Source organism: Lepisma saccharinum, chromosome 18 (assembly GCF_977018435.1).
Source record: "Lepisma saccharinum chromosome 18, izLepSacc3.1, whole genome shotgun sequence".
Taxonomy (NCBI): domain Eukaryota; kingdom Metazoa; phylum Arthropoda; class Insecta; order Zygentoma; family Lepismatidae; genus Lepisma; species Lepisma saccharinum.
In genome coordinates, this window is record NC_139246.1 from 28,736,725 (window position 1) to 28,763,611 (window position 26,887).

At 38.0% G+C, this 26,887-nt stretch overlaps 1 protein-coding gene across 1 annotated transcript; it reads left to right on the top strand.

Moving 5' to 3' along the window:
- The first annotated feature begins 239 nt into the window (after positions 1-239).
- LOC146002175 (odorant receptor coreceptor-like) lies at positions 240-26,628 on the top strand. Its single transcript, XM_083139893.1, has 5 exons — positions 240-631; positions 3,774-3,873; positions 4,251-4,355; positions 9,743-9,898; positions 26,578-26,628. The coding sequence occupies exons 1-5, from the start codon at positions 240-242 to the stop codon at positions 26,626-26,628; spliced, it is 804 nt and encodes a 267-aa protein (XP_082996019.1).
- The last annotated feature ends 259 nt before the right edge of the window (positions 26,629-26,887 follow it).

Consider the following 26,887-nt stretch of genomic DNA (forward strand, 5'->3'; position numbering starts at 1 on the left):
TGAACAGGAGAAAAATCAGAGACATATTGAAGTCGTGTTACAGAACAGAGAAATCCAGATTGCTTCTACGGTTTCAAGATGTGAAGAAAAAGAGGTATTTAAGTAGATTCCGTACCACAACAGTACTTTATCTCACAATTTCGACATTGAGCCTTGGTCTGTGGATGCTTGGACCAAATGTAGCGCCACTTCTAACAGTGGGAGATGAACACACTAGGAACAGCTCTTTCATCAAGACAATGCGTTTGCCAACGTGGTATCCATTCGACACGTCAGTTTCCCCTGGTTATGAATTTTCGCTAATGTTTCAAGTTCTTGGTTGCGCCTTTATGAACTTAAGGACTTACTCATGTGACCTCTTGTGGCTCAGCATCTTTCTCTGGATCTCCGAGAATCTTCAGATGCTCTCGACGGCTTTGCGGCAGATTATAAAGGAATTGTCCCCTGCACCTGTAATGTTCTGCCAAAACTGGTGTTCCGCAGAAATTCTGGACAAGGACTCAACTCGTTGCTATGGTGAAGGATTTAGGAGAAAGATCTGTCCCTCTTTGTTAGGAGATCCTGTCGATTCTAAGATCTCATCTATCGAAATGTTTCGGGAATGGATTTTTGTACACCAGAACCTCAGAAGGTAAATATGATTGTTAAATAAATACAAGTGTACAAAATGTCATGTATATGTAGGCCTAAGTTTCTTTTCAAAGACAGCTGTTGATACTTCAGAAACTGCTAGAGTTCAAAATGCTACGACGTAGGAAGCATCTCACGCCTTGCGAGTCAACTCAGGCTTCGTGAAGAAATTTCATCCCAATATTTAGGCTTCACCGAGACTAAAACTAATTTCTCTTGCATATCATGCCATTGGCATGCTCTGTGTGAAAGATCCGGATTCGAAATATGCATTTCTCGCTGAAATTTCTTCCTGTTGCATCTCGTGTGTGTGTGTGCCAAATCTTAAGGTAGTACTTCTTCATATCTCTGGAACTTATCTAAAGTGTAAATCACCAACCCGGAGACCTTCTGTAAACAAATCGTCTCACCGATTCGATGAATCACTGAACACGGAGATCTTCCTGTGCGCATACAACTCGCCATGTTGAAAGTGGCACTACTTCCTTGCTATTCACATGATTGTTTTTAGCAAATAACCAATGTTATAAAATATCATTATGTACAGAAATCTCTAAGCTCATTGAAAGTTATAATGCATATTCCTACAAAATGTTCACACTTATCTTGCCTTGCCATGTCACCAAGTTATTTTACGATTATTTAAAAAAAATCGTTATTAGGATGCTTGTCAAAGTTTCCAACCGCAATTTACGAACTTTCTTTGTCTTGTTATGATCATCATCATCAATATATTTATTGGACTTACAGCATTGAATATGGCTGTTTATGCTCATTATACAAGCCAAATGTATGGGAAATGATTACTGGTGCAAAGAGTTAACCATAAAGGTGAAGCAATAAGTACAAAAGAAAGAGCATTGGGTTTAAAGTGAGACGTCATTTACGGCAGCGTATCTCATACTACAAATTGGCCGTTGTTTTACCTTACGTAATGAATCCTGTAACAACGCTGGATTTTCGTGTGGATTATTTTACTCCTATGAGTTTGCAATCCTTTCTGCATGCACGTGGTTCTGTTTACAGAAGGTCTCAGGGTTGGTGATTTGAACTTTAGATACATTCACGATAGTCTGTAACAGTGTATACTGTAAATATTACTAGTCCGATTATATGAAAATACTGAAGTAAGAAAACTACTACCAATTTAATTTTTTAAGTTGCGTGTTTGTGGAAAAGACAGTATTGGTGAATCATGAATCATTTTACAATAAACTAGTTGAATTGTCGTCGTATTTATCTGAAACTATTTCCTAAAATACTATGCAAAAATTCGTAATCTGTAAACTCCTACAATGTCGACCCCAATTCATAAGAAATTCCTATGATCTCTAGTTTATTTGTAATCTACTTTAAACTTGACTATAGTGTATCGACTATCACGCCTATCGATCTGATTACGTGGGAGGAGCGCACGTGATATCAGCGCACAGCAAGATTTCGTGAGACTAGCGCATAGGATCTCAGGTGTTAGTGGGATTAGCGCACAGTATGATTTTCAATAAGAACCTTCCCTTCGCACTTTTCTTTCCAGACTTGGGATTAGACAACGTGTAGATTAATACACGAAGGTGCTTTAAAAGTTCTTCTATCAGCAGCTTCTATTACAGATTCGTCAACTTTTCAGAACGATCTGAAATCAAATTTACAACTTACTACCGAGAATTGAGGCAACGAAACAAATCTTCAGTTTCAACATATTTGTCTAAAATTGTTTTTATACGCCTGTCGGTTTCAATATACTGTTTTCTTCTCTTGCGACCTGGAATGCCTAGGTCTTTAGCTATAATTTTGGCGCTCATCTCCTCAGCGTTTTCCATCAGTTTCTGAATGAGGAAATAAACATTTGGTTTATGTATTCCCACCATCCTATTTAACTTGTTATTCCAACCTTCCACAGGGTTGTTTGCCCTGTGTCTTTGTCTATAAACATTCCACATGGTTTTCGGCAAAGAAGTATTGTCCAGTCCAGTGTTTTCCTACGTATTTCACACAAAGAGGTTTTTACGTTATCATATTTTGGAATTTCAGTAACTAGTTCATAACCTCTATTCGTCAACTTCCCAAATTCTTGTTTGTAGACGACGTTCACTGGCGTAGACAGTTCCTCCCTTGCTCTTTTCCTGCATACAGACATCGTTTTACAACTTTTAACTCAGCAACATTCGGAACACACTGATGATGTTTTCTTTGCAAAACGTCGTTGTTTAATGTTGTCTCTAGTGATCCCTTTTACTTCAGCCGGCGTTCCTTTACACATCTCCAGTAGATAACATTTTCAGTCTTACGGCCAACACGATACTGATGTCCGTCCAGTAAGAGACAAGGTTTACTCTTGGCACTGGTAATAACTTCCATTGCGTATTAACCTGCAAGAAAAGAAAGAAGAACATTTGAATGTGCGCTTCACCCACGATCTTTTTCTCTCTGTTCGCAGATCACACAGTGCGCTCCTCCCACGTGCGCTTCTCCCACGACACCATCGATCTACGTATAATGATAAGGAAGTTATGTAAGTTCTTACGTGTTAGCTTTACAAGACTATGGTCAAGAACTACTATCATCTTGCAAGGATGGCTATCTTTATGCTTCTATATAACTTATATAAGATGTAATATACATTACACGTACAGTCACGGACACTTCTGTGTTGTAACGCTGACATTAGCACTTCATGGGATTGTTACAACCCAGAAGTGTCCGTGACTGTACATAGTATGTATTTAATGATTCATTGGCTTGTTTCGTTTTACTTCGTTTTTCTGCCACTTTTGCTGATCGCAAACATGAGGATGAATGATTAAATCGATAAAGAGGTAATAATACAACTCAAGCCTCGCTAACCTGCAAAGTATAGGCAATGGTGTCTACTTTGAAGAGAAGTCGACATTTTGGTATTTTCATGAAGGGTCATCCTCTCACAATCCGTGTACATGTATGTGTCTTATATAAGAATTCATGATCAAATGTATGCACGTAGATACTACATGTATTATGGCTAATGCTATGCTAGTGCATATCCACCAGGATGATAAAAATTACACATGTGTTAGGAGATAAACAGGTTCAAAGCACTTTTAATTTTCCCAGCCTGTAAGAGTATACTTTGTTTCAAATTAATAATGCTTTGACATTTATTTCAGGTTCCTTAATGATGTCAATGACGCAATATCCCCGATGCTACTCATGATATTTCTTCTGAGTTCTATAAATCTGTGTTTCCAAGCATATCTAGCCAGCAGGGTAAGGCATGTTCTACTAATTTTGTTGAGATTGAAGGCTCTATGACTGAAGAATTCTATAGAGTTCACGAGCTGTATCTTTTGCGGGAGACTTTGGATACTTCATGAAGAGAGTGAGGCGAAGAGCAGTCGCCACCTACTCCCCGTTTACGTTATCTATAACTCTTACGAAGTAGTACAGTTCGGACTTGGTCAGGGTTGACTCGCAAAGATATAGCTCGTCACGTCTAGCTGAAAATCAGGTTTTTCATTCGTCATCTAATATGAACTTTAGGAAAGGTTTAATCATAGATTCTACAATGTTGCGAATTAAGATTACTGTCAGAAGTTCAGACGATGGTTTTTCTATATCTGTGCATTATTTCTTCTATTTTTCAGATTCAAGGAAACATTGCAATGGCTGTATCAGTTATCACATATTCCGTTCTACTCCTTCTGCAAATGTATTTGTACTGTAAATGTGGAAGCGATATAAAGCAACAGGTACGTGCGTTGGATGCGAGAATGCCATAAACTCTTTGCCCCTTCAAGGTATTTTTTAATTTGGGAAAGCACCTGAAGCTCCAGGGAGCTAAATCATATGAATAATGTAGATAGTCAATTTGTTTGATTCCTTAGCCAGGAACGCACTAAATCGTAACACATTATGAGGTGGGGCATTGTCAAGGCCGAGAATCCATCTTCGAGATTAATGTTCGCGTGTTTTCCTCAGGGCAGATTCTCTTAGCCTTGTCAACCCTTCCAAATAAGATTGTTGATTCACCGCATGTTCACAGAAGCTTTGAACTGCAAGCGAGATTAGTGTGTTTTTTAGGCTTAGTCGAATGCTGTGTTTTGAAATGCATTATATCGAGTTTAATTTTCAAATCATGTTGAAAGCACCACGTTTCATCATCGGTAATGGCCCTATCAAGTATCTCTGCACTGTGCATAAGATGAGAAATGTTAAGCCGTCGCTCTCTGTAATTATCTGTTAACATTAAAGGTGGAACTGTTTTTCCGGTGACACGTACTACTTCCTCTGCTGCTCAGGAACGAAGGAACCACTTAGTCTGTGGTTCATGTGAACTCAAGTTTGAATATGGACAAACGTGTTTTGTACATGAGTTTGCAACTCACACCTTAGCAACACGTTGTGGCCATTCCGAAAATTAAATTGTCACACATGGAACATATATGCTCATAAATGGGTGAGAAAATAGGATGGTACAAAGCGTCAAAAATGGTCCGATCTCAATTCTGCTTTTCTGTTTTGATGTATTGTTACTTCCTTTGCTTCTCTTTGCTGAAGTTACTATTCTGCACAATCTAAGCATTCTGAAATCATGAAGTTTTGAATTAAGACTATACTACCGTCTCTTAATGAAACTCGCAAGGAAAGTTTTCAAATGAAAGAGTTAACTTTTCATCTACACACCTTTAGACATTATGGTAAAATCTACAGTTTTTTTACACATAAAATGCAAGTCTGACTGTCAATTTAAACTGTCTTTTATTGAAATTTTAATATTTTATCGTCCATAATGACTTACTTATTCAGATCCTCTTCTACCGATTGGTGTCGGGGTTTTGCAGAGAGCTCGTCATCTGTCACGATATTCTGTCAACTTCCTTCCTTCACTCCACGAGATGTTCCTCATGCTCAGGATATCCTTCATTCCCTCATTCCATGTCCTACGTGGTCTTCCTTTCGGTCTCTTGGCATCAATCCTGCCATTCTTGCTTCCCATACCTGTTTAGGCTTTCGATGTTCGGGCATTCTGCTTAGGTGTCCAAACCATGTGAGTTGTGCTTGCTCAACATCCTGATATATTGGTTTTCTGTTTAATGTTATTCTGATTGTTTGAGTTCTGATTTTGTCCCTTATGGTCTTTCCCAATGTTCTCCTCAAATATTTCATTTCTACTGTTTGTAAGTTTTGTTTTTGTTTTTCAATAATTATCCTGGATTCACTTCCATATATCAATCTTGGCACATAAGTTGATTTGTAAACAATCATTTTTGTTTTTTGGCTTATTTATTTTTTCCCTACAAATCCTTTCTTTATGGCAAAATATAATCTGTTTGTATTATTTATTCGAGTGTTTAATTCTTCATCTATTTTTCCATTACTATCGATTGTAACACCTAGATACTTAAAACTTTGTACTTGTTTTAGCTCTGAATCTTCAAGACTTATTATGCAGGGCTTTTATATTCTCCCTATCCTTAACACAGTTGTTTTATCTTTGTATATTTTCATATATTTCTTTGACATATTACCATTTATTATTTCTAAATTTCTTTGTAGGTTTGCTTGTGAATTTGCAAACAATACAATATCATCTGCATATAAAAGTTCAGATACAGTTACACTTTTCAGTTTCCAATTTCCTACTTTGAATTTTCTCATCTTTGGTTTTATTTCTTTCAGAACATCATACATCAGAATGATAAACAAGTATGGAGATAAAATATCATCTTGTCTTACTCCTGTTGTTGATATGAATTCCTCTGATCTGTTATTGCCAGTTCTGACATAGCATCTATTTGATTTATAGAAACTTTGTATTGCTTCTACTAATTTTTTGTTTACATTGTTTTTCTTTAGGGTTTTCCATAGCTCTTGCCATGACACCCTATCGAAAGACTTTTCCAAGTCTATAAAGCATAGGTATAATTCTCTATTGTATTCTATAACTTTGTCTATTATTTGCCACATTGTAAATATGTGATCTTGGACACCCCTACCTGATCCGAATCCACTTTGTGTCTCCTATAATTTATCCTATATTTCTTGTCTTAGTCTAGTTTCCAAAATTCTTGAATAGACTTTGCCACGCACACTGAGTAGTGAAATACCTCTATGATTTCCGTTCCCTGTTATCTCCTTTCTTATATATTGGTTTTAGTATTGATATTCCCAATCCTTCACTATCTTCTTTTCCTTCCATGCCACATTTATTATTCTTAGAAACAGATCTTCTCCTTTCATTCCCATATACTTGATCATTTCCGGTGCAATGCCATCATGACCAGCTGCCTTTCCTAGTTTCATTCTACTAATAGCTTTCTTTAACTCTTCCCGTGTAATTACTTCTTGTTCTACATCTGGGATATCTGGTTCTTCAGACCTGTTCTCCTCCTCCTCCTCCTCCTCCTCCTCCTCCTCCTCCTCCTCTTCATTTGGTACGTTTCTTCCTTCATTTTCACTTAATACTTTTTGGAAGTAGTTTTTCCATCTTTTCATTATTTCTTCAGAATTTGTTAATATTTTCTTATTTTCACTATATATAAATTTTAAAGGGCAAACGTTTTGTTTCCTCATGTTCTTCAAAACTTTGTAAAAAGGTTTTTGATTTTCTTTACGATTTTGCTCCATATTTCTTCCAAATTGCTCCCACATTTCTTTCTTTGCCTCTTGAACCACTTTCTTCACTTTATCTCTCTGCTTTCTGTATTCTTCAAATGCCTCCAGAGTACCCACAGACAGGTATTTCTTAAAGTTTTATTTCTTTTCTTTTACCTCTGCTTCTATTTCTGGATTCCACCAATTTGTTATCTTCTTCTTGCTTCCTACTCTAGATGTTCCACACACTTGTTCAGCTGCAGATATTATTGCCCCTTTCTATTTACTCCAGAGTTTTTCTAAGTCCTCTTGTCTTTCTTCAACTTGCTCATTCGCTAGTCCTTCTTTCACTTTCTTTCTAAATTCTTCTTGAACAATTTTCTCTTTCAACTTGTAAACTTTTATCTTCTATCTTATGTTGTAATTTATCGTTTTCTTCCTTCTATTCATCCTCGATGTCTTACTTTTAACCTCTATGGTCATATTTAATAAAAGGTTTATGATCAGTGTTTATTCTGGCCCTCTTTTAACTCTTGCGTCTCTTATGAACTTTTTCATCTCTCTCCACACAATGATGTAATCTATTATAATTTTTTCATTTCTACTTGGTTCTTCTCTAGTATATTTGTGTATGTCTTTATGTATATACATAGTGTTGGTGATAATCAGATCATTTATTATACAGAGTTCCAATAGCCTCTCTCCATTGTTATTTATCACTTCTTCTCCATACTTTCCTATTACTTTTCTCCATCGATCAGTGTTATTTCTCACTCTGGCATTCATATCTACTAGGATAATAACTTCTTTATCTACGTCTTCAATAGTTCTTTGTAGTATTTCATAAAAGTTATCTTTGTTGTTTGAAGTTTCATTCTCGTAAGGGGCATATACAATCACTAGAGTTAATTCTTTCTGCTCTAAAATGTCTACTGTCATTATTCTCTCATTTATAAATTTCCATTCCTTGACATTTTCCTTTCTATCTTTATGTATCATACATGCACACTCCTGGTCTTGCTCTTTCTTGTTTTGGTACTCCACTGTAGAATGGAAGAAAGTTTTCATCAAGTTCTTCAATTCCATTTCCTTTCTTCTTTGTTTCTGTAACTGCAAGGTATTTCACTTTTGTTTCCTTTATCTCTTACTAATTCACATTCTTTCCCATTTAGACTCCTTACATTCCATGTTCCAACATTCACTGAGCCATATCCTCGCCAATTCGTCGTCATTGTGATCTGTCCGGCTTGCTCTCTTGTTATTCTTTTAATCATTGTAGGTTCAAATGTGCAGGGGATTGGCCTACAGCATTTTAGCCTAGTGGAGGAGCTGACTCTTTTCTGCCTCTGGGCTTGCAGTGAGCATAACCTAGCTGTTCTGCTCTATGTTTTACGGGTAGAGTTAATGTCTCTCACTCCAACCCCCAACCTGGCGGACCAGGATTTTCTTTCGGGGTTTACTCCCTTTGCCTATGAAGTTCCCCTTCTCAACAAGCCAGTGGTTTCCCTCTTCTTCCAAGAAGGTGGGTTGTCTCTTCCGCAATCTCTGCCGTTCCGAAGGTCTCCTTCTCCGCCACAGATGTCGTTGAGGTCTTCACCGTAACCCTGGCAACGGGCCCTTACAAGGTGCTACCAGCCGGAGCCAGATGGACCAAGGTTTTTTATAGAGGTATTACTCCTCTAGGTTCCTCCGCCCCCTCAGCCGTTGAGATTACCATCCATCTTCTTCCGCCTTTGGAGCCGTTGACCGTTAGGTTGCTTCTTAGTCTGGCTCTTTACCCGCTAGCCTACCCGGCATGGGAGACCCTGCCAGTAGCTATGCTACCGCCGGTACAGCCTAGGGGATCATCAGAGAACGGAAGCCCTAACCACTAACCACAAGGTCCTGCAACCACTAGGTGGGGTCGTCCATAATGCTATAGTCAAATACATAAATAAATATACTTTTAAAAATTGAATAATTTAAATTACATTAAATTGCAGTTAACTTTGTAATGGTGGTTAATTAAGGCCCTGCTCCTTATGTTGTTTTGGAGTATACTGTTAGAATATATGTTATTAATTTTGGCCTACAATGTAATCTGATGTATTTTATGTTGGTTATTCCATTTACCTTATGCACATGAGCACATCCAGGATTTTTAAGTGGAAGTTAAACTACAGAACATTTTCATGAATATAAAGTCTAAATTAGGGAGCATTGCCCCCATTCGGAACATCAATGCTTCTACACAATAATGATAGGCTCTAAATAATCTATATAAAATATGACAGGCAGAGTGTCTAAAATATTAGTTTACTTTACGATATGCCGATTGGGCAAATAAATTGATTTAAAGATACACACAGACTACTATTTTCAAATATCCTTCAATGGTGTAAACAATTATTATATTAAGTTTTGATTTACAAACTGTTTTTCTCTAATTGGATACATTCTTTTTCTTGCACCCAACATACTTCTCCTGTGTACTATATCCATATAAATATAAGATTATTGTGTGATTACGTACTTCACCTTTACACAATTCATTTTTCCACAGAGCATGTTGCTGAATTCCACTCTTTACGAGAGTCCCTGGTTCGAAGCCCCGGACGAATCCATGAAGTACATCCAAGTGATTCTGCAAGCAACGCAGGTCCCCATGACCCTCAGCGGGGCTGGATTCTTCACTCTCTCGCTGGAGGTTTACGCGTCGGTAAGACAGGTTTCTTATTTTCAAGTAAGGCATGTTTCTTATTTTCAAGTGAGGCAGGTTTCTTATTTTCAAATAAGGCAAGTAGTGGCAGCGGGCAGTTTCTAGGACCTCTATTGAGGCTCGCCTTAATGGATTTGTCTCGTAAGGCATGAGCCTCATTTGATGGCAGTGTTGCCAGCTGCTTACTCGAAAAAATCACTAAGGTTTTTTTTTGGGGGGTAACGTAGCCTCAAGCAAGGAGCTGGCAATTTTGCTTGAGGCTCGCCTTAATAGATTTTTCTTGTAAGGCATAAGCCTTATTTTCTCGCAGTGTTGCTAATATTTTACTCGAAAAAATCACCAAGGTTTTTTTTGTCTAACCTAGCCTAAAACAAGGAGCTGGCAATCTTGCTTGAGGCTTGGGGTTACTCAGTGCATAAAGCAAGGAGCTGGCAATCTTGCTTGAGGCTTGGTTTACAGTGCATAAAGCAAGGTTGCTAACCTACTGGTATTTTTGCCATGGCTTTTTACAAAAAAAAAGAGAGGAGAGAGAGAGGGAAGAGTTAAACAACCGACAAGTACCAACACCCATCTACAGCTTTTTTTGGTCTAACCTAACCTAAAGCAAGGAGCTGGCAATCTTGCTTGAGGCTTGGTTTACAGTGCATAAAGCACTGGTATTTTTGCCATGGCTTTTTACAAAAAAAAGAGAGGAGAGAGAGAGAGAAGAGTTAAATAACCGACAGCTGCCAACACCCACCCTAACCTACTCTAACCTAACCTAACCTAACCTAACCTAACCTAACCTAACCTAACCTAACCTACTCTAACCTAACCTAACCTAACCTACTCTAACCTAACCTACTCTAACCTAACCTAACCTAACCTAACCTAACCTAACCTAACCTAAAGCAAGGATTTGGCAACCTTGCTTGAGGCTTGCCTTACAGTGCATAAAGCAAGGTTGGCAACCTACTGGTATTTTTGCCATGGCTTTTTACAAAAAAAAAGAGAGGGGAGAGAGAGAGAGGGGAGAGTTAAACAACCGACAGTTTACCTACAGTTTTTTTTGTCTAACCTAGCCTAAAGCAAGAAGCTGGCAACTTTGCTTGAGGCTTGCGTTACAGTGCATAAAGCAATTTTTGCCAACCTACATATACTAAACAAGAAGATAGGTTAGGTTAGGTTAGGTTAGGTTAGGTTAGGTTAGGTTAGGTTAGGCAACAAATATATATACTGCCGTAAAAGAGAGGGAGATATGGGTGGATGGTAATATAGTATGTGCGTGCGTGTGTCCGTATAATATGTAGCATTATTAACTAGAGTGTGTTGGCAATTTACTTGCAACTAAAAAAAAATAGAGATGTCAATTTTGCTGTAAGATGAAAAGAGAGAGATTTATGGCTGGCAACAGTGGTGAGCGAATGCATCTTATCGTAATTTTCCAAGTCCCCGGGGGACCAAATGTTTATATATTGTGATTTTTGTAAACTTCTCTTGGGGGAATGATGTGCCACACGCGCACGCGCGTACCTCTTATTATTTCCGTATTGTGACGCAAACCAAACAAATAACATGCTATTCATCATCAATTTAGCTGTATTCTGTTTGGCGTCTATTTCGAGCAGTTTGCCCGGCAGTAAAGTCTTATTGTAACAATCGGAGGTGTATATTGGCTGCACTGTATTCTGTTTATTGCAAAAATAATCCACAGTGGGTTGGATATTACAAACAATACGAGTCCGAGTTTTGAAAGTGTAATGTCTGGTATCGAATACCCGGTGACTATTTCTGATATATTAAAATTTGAAATATGAGCACGAGATGCAGAAGGAAAACGCTTAATCATCAACGTGTATTCCTATACGTTGGATAAACATGTCGTGCATCCCCTCAGGATAAGCGATGTCGACGATGATGATGCTCGTGTGATTAATCTTCTTCTAATTTCAAACGACAGTGTTCACCATTACTGTCTCAGGAATGTTATGTTTTTTTTCTCTATAAAAAAGAGAGATTTGTGTTGATTGTTTGGTTAAAAAGAATTTCCTAATTATTTGTTTTTTGTCACAAGAATTGTTTGAATTTCAAACATTCCTAAGTGTTTGCTTAAAGATTGATGCATTAACCTGTTAAGAATGTCATATTAATAATACCGGCTCGGAAATGTTATGTTCTCTTCCTCTATAGAAGGTTATATAAATGTGCTAATTGGTTGGTTAGGGGGGATTTTTTGATTAGTAAATTGAGGTTATAAATACGTACGTATAAAGGTTTTGCTAATATGGAATGCTAAAGCTTAGTACTTGGCTTTCTCAGAGATTCGAATTCTATTAGGTTAAACAGCATAGAAATTTCACAGCAAGAATTGGCGTATACAATGTATATATTTTGAGAGGGGGGTTATAGCTTTTTATGCTGTACGAATACTGGAAGCTTGACAGTGACAACCAACAGAGTAGGTAAACCTACATCCAGGAACTGGCAACACTAGTTTCTGACAGTAAATTTGAAATAAAATATTAAACAAAATACATGAGTAAGCACTGTGATTGCAAATAGTACCAGTGTTATGCCCCCAATTCCAACTGGACAACTGGGGAAAATAATTGTACAACAATTTGTACCTAATTGTACAACATATACACAGACATAAAAGAGGGAGCCTTCCCGTAACTTACTTCATGTACAATTTATATGATTTTACAACTGTGAAAAGAAAGCATATGTGTTCTGTATGCACACATTTATTCTTATTTTTTCGAAGTTGAATGAAAGCACATGTTTTTACGTTCTCGTAATACTAACCTTACTCCACTGATTTTAAATTGCTTCCATCCGCTTTTTTTTCTGTGTTATTTCCGCATGCACGCAACATTCGCTTTCAATAGACAGAAGGAGTGTTAGTATAGCAGGCTCCGAGTTTACAATTTATTAAATTAAACAATAATTTATGTAAGAATATACTTGTACTTAACGAACACAAAATAATAAAAGCACATGTGAATGTTTGCGTGTGTTCATGTTATATGACGACTGAGTAAAAAAATAATGTTGACTCCTCGAAAGATAAAGTACTCCACGTCACCAAAAAAAATATCTCCTCTTGTTGATAAGTTGTCACGTTGTAATTAAAGGGTCCCGGGTTCGATACCTACTGGATTCCGATTCTATTTTAAACTGTATGCCCAGTCCTCCGATTAATTTATTTGTGTATAGAGTAAACTTAAAAAGTCGGTCAATTATTGTCGCGATTAAGGATTAAAAAAAAAGAGTGGGTGAAGTCAGATTCAAAAAGAATGCCACGTGATTATTTTGATTCAATAGCTTCGTCTAGTTTGCTGCATTTTTTGACTGCACTCACGCGTTTAGTTGGTTACACGGTGCAACCTACCTTGTTGATTTTGGGTGTCATGTAGTGTATTTGGTGTCTGCACCACGTCTTAGAGAGGTGTAATATGTGGTGTGGTGTATGACCACGTGGTGAGTGGTTAACTAATCAAATGAATGTTTAAAGCAGCAGACAGGCATTTGTTGAATCTTCTGAACTTGAACACTGCTATTTGTCTACTCGGTTGAATGTTATTTTTTTTCACCAGCCTGACACCGGGATACACCTGCACTGCATCTAATGTCAAAGAAGTGCAGCGTACTAGACGAGGATATTAAATTGCATACTGATCTATTGCATGCTAACCAAACCTCTTGGGAGGTGGGCCACGGATCCTCCACATGTATGTATGTATGAAATGCGATTTGGGGGAGGCCAAATTTTAAATTTACAGCTTAATTAATCTGCATGCATGCTTAATGTTTGATTTTTTTGTTTCTAGTTCGACATGAGATACACACAATTTTATTTTTTGAAGTACAGTTAATATTACCTAGGTTAATCTGTGACATACAACTAGCGATCGACACGACCACCTGACACACAGACACAGAGAGAGTAAGCAAATTTAAAATATGATCTATCATCTCCCTCACCCACCCACATATAGCCTTACAGGTGACTCAAAAGCAGAAATTGGTCATAGCGTGACAGGTCGATCTATCGTGAACTAAACTACATGTAAGGGCTGACGGTTGCCAACACACACAAGATCTATTGCAAATTTTATTAACCTACGACATAAGCCATGGACACACACACACCAAGCCTTCCAGATAGGCTATAAGCAACTCACCTCTTGCAATTGTATAACGGGGAAAATTAGCCTACAGCTAGCAACACTGTTTGAGCTGCTTTCGACGAGTAGTGTTACCAAACTTATTTTTTTGCAAATAGGCTCTACAGCTAGAGGCTTGAAACATATACCCTACCAGAGTATGCCAACTTACCTCATGTAAAAATATTACCTAGTACGGGTTAAGCTGTGACATACAACTAGCGAACGACACGACCACCTGACACACAGACAGAGAGAGTGTGATACAGCTTATACGCAGTTTTTCCTACACACGTACTGGGTTTAAAAGATAACTTGCAACAACCATTTCACTCACCTCCTATCATATAATAAAATTACCACAGGTTTTTTGATACTTGCTGCCAGAACATGGTGGTTTTAGACTGGAAATTCAGCCCGATTATTCTATTTGTGCAAGAGAAAAATGATGATGCCTGCATTTGGAATATATAATTCTTCTTACGGTATTTTGCGTGCCCCCAGTAACCTTGCTTTCGATTCACGGAAGCTATGACGTGTATTTCCTGTTTCGCGAACATAGGAGAACTTTTCACAATGTCGCATCAGATAATATATTGCAAGAGCGAGTTGGTTGTGTATATAAATCTAGTCTTGGGGAATGGACATGAATATAATGTCAAAATTATTGCATAACTTAAAAAGAATATTTATTGCACTGCGCTTTCTAGCAAAGGTAAATGTGGAATGCCCCGGCCCCTCAGAGATTCGAATACTGTTAGTTAAACAGCAAGCATTGTCATATGGACTGACGATTATTATTTTTTTAAAAAAAACAGACCTCGTAGTAAGTTATAACCTGAGCTGTCTTGCAAGTCTCTCGAGTTTGATATCTGGTGAAGGAATATGATGCCACTATAAACTGTACACAAGATATACCTAGTCCCTGGCATGAGATGGACGAGGACCTATACAGTTGTATAATGGTTGTTTTTTTATTAAAGCATAGCGCTTATTTACATGTCAGCGCAACATGCATGCAAAGAAGGGAGGGAGACCATAACGGATAATTCTTATTTCGATTTCAATATTTTTGCTAGTCACGCTATCTAGACGAACACTGGAAGATGGGCAAAAGCGAGGGGAAGAGAGAAATGTTATTTTTTGCCCCTCTGCCTGTGTGTGATATACTAGTTTTACATGCATACGGCTGTATCGTGAAGCGAGGCCGAAAATAATTTTTGAAAGCAGTCTCGAGCATCTTCGCGTTCAGCCAACAAGAGAAATAAAACATTACACATGGGTGTGAGGCGCAACAGCCACAGTACGGTAATGTGCATGGATGTTAAAACTTTTGGGTTTTTCTGAATAGACATACATATCAGTTTTGCAGTCTCCAGATGGGACCGGAGCTTACTCTTTATTTGGACAAGGGGGTTCAGATCAACTATAATTTTTGTTCACATCAAAATGAAACAAAGGATTTTACTCCACTGCTTACTTATTCAATATTTTTATTATTGTAAAGAATGGGGCGGTGTGTCTTATTGTATATAGTCTTCCAACAACCACCTCGGGGGCGTAAATTTATGTTTCTGCATGTATGCAAAATGCACTTAACTTCAGTTGTGAAGTTTGTTTTGCTGCTGTGATTAAATACTAAACCAAAATCTTATTACATAAGTTTGAAGTATATTTGTTAATACGATCTATATTATATCATCGCTATAGGTGGTCCATATTATGCGCAGGAGAATTTTTAAAAATGTCTTGTTTCTCGAACTTGTGGCCTGCAGATTTGCTTTGTTGGCAAACAGAAACAGAAAAATGGCACCATGTTATTCTATACTGATACAGGTGTACTGTAATCATAACAATTTTCTAGTAACAAAACAACAACTATGTCGAAAAGAAATGGTGGGGGACTTGTCTGTGTGGGGTCTTATTAACTACTTCACATCTGTACCCGCACAACTCATCGACTACAAAGCAACAATGTTAGGAAGTGTGTGCATGGTCCCAAAAATACAAATTTAAAATCACTAATGAGACATGAACTCCCTTCACTGGTGTGTATTTGAATATGCGAAAATGAGGTATTTTGAATAACCACAAAAAAGCTTGCATTAGGAAAGTATGTTGTATGCTAGGTTAGCTAATTGTGTCTTCTACAGCTTCACTGTATCGAGGGAAGATGGAAAAAGAGAGCTCTACGGAAACTGGTGCTCTTAACAATATTGTATGTTTGTGAAAATTATATATAAATAAGACTTAAGCGTATTATCTGCTTTCATGTCAGATTTTACCAACCTGTGAGCTGTAGTGTTTAGGTGACAAACGACCTGCTCAAATATGATACTGTTGACAATATTGTACGCCCGTGAAAATTATATATAAATAAGACTTAAGCGTATTATCTGCTTTCATGTCAGATTTTACCAACCTGTAAGCTATAGTGTTTAGGTGACAAACGACCTGCTCAAATATGATACTGTTGACAATATTGTTCGTATATTGTATTGTTCAGTCGGTAACGCGTCTGACTACCATGCTGAAGGTCCCGGGTTCGATCCCCGGCCGGTTCAAATCCGGGAACTTTTCTAACGGTGGAAGCGGCCCCGGCGCCCACCCAGCGTCGAATAACATGGGTACCTGGGGGAAACCCTGGGGGGTAAAGGCGGTCAGGGGCGTGATGCTGATCACATCACCCCCACTCACGACTGGATCAAGAAAGTGTGGGGCGTTACCCCCACACCCCCTATACGCCTTCATGGCGTGGTGCTATGCACAGGGGAACACTTTACCTTTTTTACACTTTTTTTATATTGTATTGTATAGGAGACTAGAAGCATATAATTTGGCGAAAAAAAAAAAACCAAGTAAGGTCATAGAGAATAGTTAAAAAAAAAAGTGAACAATTATATTTTGCATTGCACAGCATTGGATATTAAATAACATACCCCCAAAAAATCTCTGCATTATGCGTTCTGTAAAAAAATTGCCCAACGTGCCAAACTGCTGTGTCAAGTAAACATTTTCAAAAGCACTGTCGTACTTGTGTGCCGGGAAAGCAAATATGTGCGACCAAACTGTGCTCTAAGTGTGGAAAAAATATTTCTATTGCCAACTTCAAGTTGTTTTTTTTTTGACACGTATATATATTATTATTTTTTTTAACAGAGGAAGAAAGTCCGTGCTTCGGAAAACGCGATGATGTGCGTAATGATATCTTCCGTCTCCTGCTTAGACTTGTACCAATCTACTGTGTACCGTCTTCTTCCCTGCCTTGCCTCGTCCAGTTTGTCCAACCTCTCGTTTAATTTTTCCCATGCAGCCGAAAGCTGAATGTTGAGATCACCGCACCTCAGGCCGCCGATCTCCCGAAGATGGTCCTTGAGAACCATTTCACAAGGGATGCGAAATTCCGGCGTCGTTCTTGCTATGATTACAAGTTTCCCTACATCCTCACAATCTCCGTTTACTGCGTGTTTAAATATTTTACATAGTAGCTCGGGCGGCAAATCAGTTATACGAGACATGTTGTTATTATTATTATTTTTTCACTCTATGTTATTTATATACCCTACCCCAATTTTTGTTTCGTGTTCATGGCGATGGTGGTACCCAGTGCGGCGACCCGTTCACCCAGCGATGCGTCTCTGCTCACGAACCTTTCGAAAGCTGCGTGCTCCAACTTTCTGTCTGCTTCGTGACGTGCATCCAGATCCGTCTGCGTGGTGTTGTAAGCGATGTCGTGATTTTTGCATGCGGCGTCCAACGGATTCACACCCTTGTCCCCTCTCTCCAATTTTTTCTCGAGTTTGGTACCCGGTCCGCAGTACTGGTAGCCAGGTAAATGCATCTCGAAAGGTAACTTGTTGATGATGTCGTTCACGAGTCTCTTTCCTTCGGCCACGTTCCAAAATTTTGGAGGCAGCGTGTTGATGATTTTGATCAGGTAACCTATGCCTCGGAAATAAAACCACTCGACGATTGTCGTGAAAATTCAGTCGTTGTGTTCGACGACGCCATCCTGGAAAATCAAAATGAAATTCGCAATTTTTTCACGCAAGGTCGTCACAAAGAAATATATTACTTCTACCTAGCTCAAACGTTTTCCAAAATTCCAAAACAGTTACTACGCGACAACGCTAATTTCATATGTTTGTTTCGTCAAGATCACACCAACCTCAAGCACGCGTACGATGACTACGTAGGCGGAGACATGAACTACAATCAATTTTCGGAACGCTGCTGCTCTACTTGCTGGAACGGTGACGATTTCGGATTCGCGACGATCGACATGACGAGGAAACCCAACGACGGAAAATACAGAAACAAAATCAACAACTTTCTAAACGTTGCAACGTTGTGAGAAACGACGTTCATTTGTTCGTTGAAACGTTTCAACGTTTATGCAGAAAGGTTGAACCGTATTGTCACGATTAGTCGAACATGTCGCGAAAGGCAAAATAAAAAAAATAACTCCCAAATTCAAAATCGACCAAACAAGAGATAGTGAAAAAAAAAAACATGGAACCTTACAACATCCATTGAATAATCGACATTTTGCTGAAATGTCTCAGGCGTTCGCTGGATGATTATGAAAAATTACATTTCTAAAATTGCAGGGGGGAAAAATAATAATCTAGAAGTCTCGATTGTGATAACAGAAGAAATAAACGCGACGAAAAAACAAAAAAAAGAACATAAGAAGATTAATCGATGCGGACAAGATAAACGATGATCTAATTAATAACATTACAGCATTAAGTGCCATGCATTCTTTCCTCGTTCGTAATAAAATTTAACAAATTATAAAAAGGATAGCAATCCAACTTGTCATTTGACCTCCTTAGTGAAGTATGTTATAAAAAAATATATATATATTGAAAGTTTCCAGTTCGTTTCATTTCGCGATTTATCCTCATAGCCGCGATAAACTTAGGAGGCACAGGCTTGTATACATTCCATCTTTCGTTCGGAGGGACAAGATAAACCGAGCACCTAACCAACTATTCAATAATAATAATATTCATGAATTTTTGTTTGAATTGAGAAAATAAAAAAATAATCACCTCCTTTAAATATCACATCTACTCTAAAGCATTCATTCGCTGTTCATATTTTCCGTCCTTGAATTCGAATGTATGTTTTGTCTAACAATTGATTAAATTAAGTACCGAACATTATCGAAAAACAATTCTGAAAACATTATACTGAAATATTAACATTATAATAAGTGTCCTTCCATAGCCGTTTCAGTCTTCAAACTGCTTCCAACACTGCTTCTGCATACTTTTCAATAAAATCAATTTACCGTACGCCCTGGCCCTTTGCAGATTAACAAAAAATCGTCTAAAGTTTGAAGTTGTGACCCTTCTCTATACCGTTGCAAGCTTTTTTTGTGGTTATTCAAAGTACCTCATTTTCGCATATTCAAATACACACCAGTGAAGAGAGTTCATGTCTCATTAGTAATTTTAAATTTGTATTTTTGGGACCATGCACACACTTCCTAACATTGTTGCCTTGTAGTCGATGAGTTGAGCGGGTACAGATGTGAAGTAGTTAATAAGACCCCACACAGACAAGCCCCCCCCACCATTTCTTTCCGACATAGTTGTTGTTTTGTTACTAGAAAATTGTTATGATTACAGTACACCTGTATCAGTATAGAATAACATAGTGCCATTTTCTGTTTCTGTTGCCAGCAAAAGCAAATCTGCAGGTCACAGGTTCGAGAAACAAGACATTTTTTAAAAATTCTCCTGCGCATAATATGGACCACCTATAGCGATGATATAATATAGATCGTATTAACAAATATACTTCAAACTTATGTAATAAGATTTTGGTTTAGTATTTAATCACAGCAGCAAAACAAAACTCTCCATTCGCTTTACAACAGAAGTTAAGTGCATTTTGCATACATGCAGAAACATAAATTTACGCCTCTTGAGGTGGTTGTTGGAAGACTTTATACAATAAGACACACCGCCCCCATTCTTTACAATAATAAAAATATTGAATAAGTAAGCAGTGGAGTAAAATCCTTTGTTTCATTTTGATGTGAACAAAAATTATAGTTGATCTGAACCCCCTTGTCCAAATAAAGAGTAAGCTCCGGTCCCATCTGGAGACTGCAAAACTGATATGTATGTCTATTCAGAAAAACCCAAAAGTTTTAACATCCATGCACATTACCGTACTGTGGCTGTTGCGCCCCCACACCCCATGTGTAATGTTTTATTTCTCTTGTTGGCTGAACGCGAAGATGCTCGAGACTGCTTTCAAAAATTATGTTCGGCCTCGCTTCACGATACAGCCGTATGCATGTAAAACTAGTATATCACACACAGGCAGAGGAGCAAAAGGTAACATTTCTCTCTTTCCCTCGCTTTTGCCCATCTTCCAGTGTTCGTCTAGATAGCGTGACTAGCAAAAATATTGAAATCGAAATAAGAATTATCCGTTATGGTCTCCCTCCCTTCTTTGCATGCATGTTGCGCTGACATGTAAATAAGCGCTATGCTTTAATAAAAAAACAACCATTATACAACTGTATAGGTCCTCGTCCATCTCATGCCAGGGACTAGGTATATCTTGTGTACAGTTTATAGTGGCATCATATTCCTTCACCAGATATCAAACTCGAGAGACTTGCAAGACAGCTCAGGTTATAACTTACTACGAGGTCTGTTTTTTTAAAAAAAATAATAATCGTCAGTCCATATGACAATGCTTGCTGTTTAACTAACAGTATTCGAATCTCTGAGGGGCCGGGGCATTCCACATTTACCTTTGCTAGAAAGCGCAGTGCAATAAATGTTCTTTTTAAGTTATGCAATAATTTTGATATTATATTCATGTCCATTCCCCAAGACTAGATTTATATACACAACCAACTCGCTCTTGCAATATATTATCTGATGCGACATTGTGAAAAGTTCTCCTATGTTCGCGAAACAGGAAATACACGTCATAGCTTCCGTGAATCGAAAGCAAGGTTACTGGGGGCACGCAAAATACCGTAAGAAGAATTATATATATTCCAAATGCAGGCATCATCATTTTTCTCTTGCACAAATAGAATAATCGGGCTGAATTTCCAGTCTAAAACCACCATGTTCTGGCAGCAAGTATCAAAAAACCTGTGGTAATTTTATTATATGATAGGAGGTGAGTGAAATGGTTGTTGCAAGTTATCTTTTAAACCCAGTACGTGTGTAGGAAAAACTGCGTATAAGCTGTATCACACTCTCTCTGTCTGTGTGTCAGGTGGTCGTGTCGTTCGCTAGTTGTATGTCACAGCTTAACCCGTACTAGGTAATATTTTTACATGAGGTAAGTTGGCATACTCTGGTAGGGTATATGTTTCAAGCCTCTAGCTGTAGAGCCTATTTGCAAAAAAATAAGTTTGGTAACACTACTCGTCGAAAGCAGCTCAAACAGTGTTGCTAGCTGTAGGCTAATTTTCCCCGTTATACAATTGCAAGAGGTGAGTTGCTTATAGCCTATCTGGAAGGCTTGGTGTGTGTGTGTCCATGGCTTATGTCGTAGGTTAATAAAATTTGCAATAGATCTTGTGTGTGTTGGCAACCGTCAGCCCTTACATGTAGTTTAGTTCACGATAGATCGACCTGTCACGCTATGACCAATTTCTGCTTTTGAGTCACCTGTAAGGCTATATGTGGGTGGGTGAGGGAGATGATAGATCATATTTTAAATTTGCTCACTCTCTCTGTGTCTGTGTGTCAGGTGGTCGTGTCGATCGCTAGTTGTATGTCACAGATTAACCTAGGTAATATTAACTGTACTTCAAAAAATAAAATTGTGTGTATCTCATGTCGAACTAGAAACAAAAAAATCAAACATTAAGCATGCATGCAGATTAATTAAGCTGTAAATTTAAAATTTGGCCTCCCCCAAATCGCATTTCATACATACATACATGTGGAGGATCCGTGGCCCACCTCCCAAGAGGTTTGGTTAGCATGCAATAGATCAGTATGCAATTTAATATCCTCATCTAGTACGCTGCACTTCTTTGACATTAGATGCAGTGCAGGTGTATCCCGGTGTCAGGCTGGTGAAAAAAAATAACATTCAACCGAGTAGACAAATAGCAGTGTTCAAGTTCAGAAGATTCAACAAATGCCTGTCTGCTGCTTTAAACATTCATTTGATTAGTTAACCACTCACCACGTGGTCATACACCACACCACATATTACACCTCTCTAAGACGTGGTGCAGACACCAAATACACTACATGACAACCAAAATCAACAAGGTAGGTTGCACCGTGTAACCAACTAAACGCGTGAGTGCAGTCAAAAAATGCAGCAAACTAGACGAAGCTATTGAATCAAAATAATCACGTGGCATTCTTTTTGAATCTGACTTCACCCACTCTTTTTTTTTTAATCCTTAATCGCGACAATAATTGACCGACTTTTTAAGTTTACTCTATACACAAATAAATTAATCGGAGGACTGGGCATACAGTTTAAAATAGAATCGGAATCCAGTAGGTATCGAACCCGGGACCCTTTCATTACAACGTGACAACTTATCGACAAGAGGAGATATTTTTTTTGGTGACGTGGAGTACTTTATCTTTCGGGGAGTCAACATTATTTTTTTACTCGGTCGTCATATAACATGAACACACGCAAACATTTACATGTGCTTTTATTATTTTGTGTTCGTTAAGTACAAGTATATTTTTACATAAATTATTGTTTAATTTAATAAATTGTAAACTCGAAGCCTGCTATACTAACACTCCTTCTGTCTATTGAAAGCGAATGTTGCGTGCATGCGGAAATAACACAGAAAAAAAAAGCGGTTGGAAGCAATTTAAAATCAGTAGAGTAAGGTTAGTATTACGAGAACGTAAAAACATGTGCTTTCATTCAACTTCGAAAAAATAAGAATAAATGTGTGCATACAGAACACATATGCTTTCTTTTCACAGTTGTAAAATCATATAAATTGTACATGAAGTAAGTTACGGGAAGGCTCCCTCTTTTATGTCTGTGTATATGTTGTACAATTAGGTACAAGTATTGTACAATTAGGTACAAATTGTTGTACAATTATTTTCCCCAGTTGTCCAGTTGGAGTTGGGGGCATAACACTGGTACTATTTGTAATCACAGTGCTTACTCATGTATTTTGTTTAATATTTTATTTCAAATTCACTGTCAGAAACTTGTGTTGCCAGTTCCTGGATGTAGGTTTACCTACTCTGTTGGTTGTCACTGTCAAGCTTCCAGTATTCGTACAGCATAAAAAGCTATAACCCCCCTCTCAAAATATATACATTGTATACGCCAATTCTTGCTGTGAAATTTCTATGCTGTTTAACCTAATAGAATTCGAATCTCTGAGAAAACCAAGTACTAAGCTTTAGCATTCCATATTAGCAAAATTTTTATACGTACGTATTTATAACCTCAATTTACTAATCAAAAAAATCCCCCCTAACCAACCAATTAGCACATTTATATGACCTTCTATAGAGGAAGAGGACATAACATTTCCGAGCCGGTATTATTAATATGACATTCTTAACAGGTTAATGCATCAATCTTTAAGCAAACACTTAGGAATGTTTGAAATTCAAACAATTCTTGTGACAAAAAACAAATAATTAGGAAATTCTTTTTAACCAAACAATCAACACAAATCTCTCTTTTTTTATAGAGAAAAAAAACATAACATTCCTGAGACAGTAATGGTGAACACTGTCGTTTGAAATTAGAAGAAGATTAATCACACGAGCATCATCATCGTCGACATCGCTTATCCTGAGGGGATGCACGACATGTTTATCCAACGTATAGGAATACACGTTGATGATTAAGCGTTTTCCTTCTGCATCTCGTGCTCATATTTCAAATTTTAATATATCAGAAATAGTCACCGGGTATTCGATACCAGACATTACACTTTCAAAACTCGGACTCGTATTGTTTGTAATATCCAACCCACTGTGGATTATTTTTGCAATAAACAGAATACAGTGCAGCCAATATACACCTCCGATTGTTACAATAAGACTTTACTGCCGGGCAAACTGCTCGAAATAGACGCCAAACAGAATACAGCTAAATTGATGATGAATAGCATGTTATTTGTTTGGTTTGCGTCACAATACGGAAATAATAAGAGGTACGCGCGTGCGCGTGTGGCACATCATTCCCCCAAGAGAAGTTTACAAAAATCACAATATATAAACATTTGGCCCCCCGGGGACTTGGAAAATTACGATAAGATGCATTCGCTCACCACTGTTGCCAGCCATAAATCTCTCTCTTTTCATCTTACAGCAAAATTGACATCTCTATTTTTTTTTAGTTGCAAGTAAATTGCCAACACACTCTAGTTAATAATGCTACATATTATACGCACACACGCACGCACATACTATATTACCATCCACCCATATCTCCCTCTCTTTTACGGCAGTATATATATTTGTTGCCTAACCTAACATAACCTAACCTAACCTAACCTAACCTAACCTAACCTAACCTAACCTAACCTAACCTATCTTCTTGTTTAGTATATGTAGGTTGGCAAAAATTGCTTTATGCACTGTAACGCAAGCCTCAAGCAAAGTTGCCAGCTTCTTGCTTTAGGCTAGGTTAGACAAAAAAAACTGTAGGTAAACTGTCGGTTGTTTAACTCTCCCCTCTCTCTCTCTCCCCTCTCTCTTTTTTTTTGTAAAAAGCCATGGCAAAAATACCAGTAGGTTGCCAACCTTGCTTTATGCACTGTAAGGCAAGCCTCAAGCAAGGTTGCCAACTCCTTGCTTTAGGTTAGGTTAGGTTAGGTTAGGTTAGGTTAGAGTAGGTTAGGTTAGAGTAGGTTAGGTTAGGTTAGGTTAGAGTAGGTTAGGTTAGGTTAGGTTAGGTTAGGTTAGGTTAGGTTAGAGTAGGTTAGGTTAGGTTAGGTTAGGTTAGAGTAGGTTAGGGTGGGTGTTGGCAGCTGTCGGTTATTTAACTCTTCTCTCTCTCTCTCCTCTCTTTTTTTTGTAAAAAGCCATGGCAAAAATACCAGTGCTTTATGCACTGTAAACCAAGCCTCAAGCAAGATTGCTAGCTCCTTGCTTTAGGTTAGGTTAGACCAAAAAAAGCTGTAGATGGGTGTTGGTACTTGTCGGTTGTTTAACTCTTCCCTCTCTCTCTCCTCTCTTTTTTTTTAAAAAAGCCATGGCAAAAATACCAGTAGGTTAGCAACCTTGCTTTATGCACTGTAAACCAAGCCTCAAGCAAGATTGCCAGCTCCTTGTTTTAGGCTAGGTTAGACAAAAAAAACCTTGGTGATTTTTTCGAGTAAAATATTAGCAACACTGCGAGAAAATAAGGCTTATGCCTTACAAGAAAAATCTATTAAGGCGAGCCTCAAGCAAAATTGCCAGCTCCTTGCTTGAGGCTACGTTACCCCCCAAAAAAAAACCTTAGTGATTTTTTCGAGTAAGCAGCTGGCAACACTGCCATCAAATGAGGCTCATGCCTTACGAGACAAATCCATTAAGGCGAGCCTCAATAGAGGTCCTAGAAACTGCCCGCTGCCACTACTAAGGCAGGTTTCTTTCTTTTAAGAGTAAGGCAGGTTTCTTATTTTCAAGTAATCAGGTTTCTTATTTTTAAGTAAGGCAGGTTTCGTTTTTTTTTTCAAGTCCGAGTCTATGGTCGTATCCGAATTCGAAAGCGTGTCGTGCTGTTCATTTACGTCACTTTCCCGTATCGTTACTTTCTTTTTCATTACTTTCACGTGTCGTGGCAGGTTTCCGAATTGTGAAGCATCAAAAGAGCACAATTGATACGTTTTATCGCCAGGTGTCAAGTTCCACAAAAAATCATGTTGTTGAGTTTAATTTCAAATCTCTCGCTGAAGGTTTATGCATCGGTGAAACAGGTTTATCATATTTCTTCTTCTTGATTTTTTTTCTTATGACACTACAGTTCACTGATGAACCTTTGTTTCTTCTGTGATTTGTCTCCATGTATCTCTACGTCGTTCATTCACTTTCCAATTTATCCACTTGAGCTTTCGGGCATCCTCATTCACTCCGTCTACCCATGTTAATGTTCTCTCTTCCTACAAGTTCTGATGGAAGGGAAATATGTTTTTGCCTGAAGACGTTTCTAATTTTAAGAGGTGTAACGAATCAGGTGATGCTTACGGTCAAGAGAAATCTTTCTACTACCATCCATACTATCATGGACTAACGTACTCATAGGTCGATTGGTATGAGGTATGATATAGTTTCAGTAAAACATATCAGTTTTCTGCAGCGCCGGTCTTCACATTACAGCCTTCATGCTTCCTCTAAAATCTACCTTCCCAAAGAATTAATAATAACCAGGAGGCCTTACTTCCACCTGCCAAGGTGGGAGATCATTCAACCAGTTATGGGGCGACATGTGGTCAGCACGACGCAAATTTTTCAATTATAGTTGTATATACATGTTCATTTACATTGAAATGTTTAGCATGAGAGTGTAACTAATACATATTAATTTTTTCCCTTTCAGATTTTAGGCGCCATCTTCACCTATTTCCTCGTTCTAATACAGTTAACGTAAAGCCTATATCCATGGTTTAAATGTTTTGAAGTTTCAACAGCAGCAGATGGTTAACTATTTATGTTCTTTGTTTCTGCTTCTTTCCGCTTTGAGACAGAATACGCTTTCTAATACACGTTAAAGGTTTCTTTCTAATATTTTCATATATTTTTGATGTTCCATCAGTGAGTGTATTAAAGTATGGAAAATTGACATGTAGATACATTTATTGTTCTCCTTGCTTAGATATATTTATTATTATCGTTATTCCCTAGGAAAA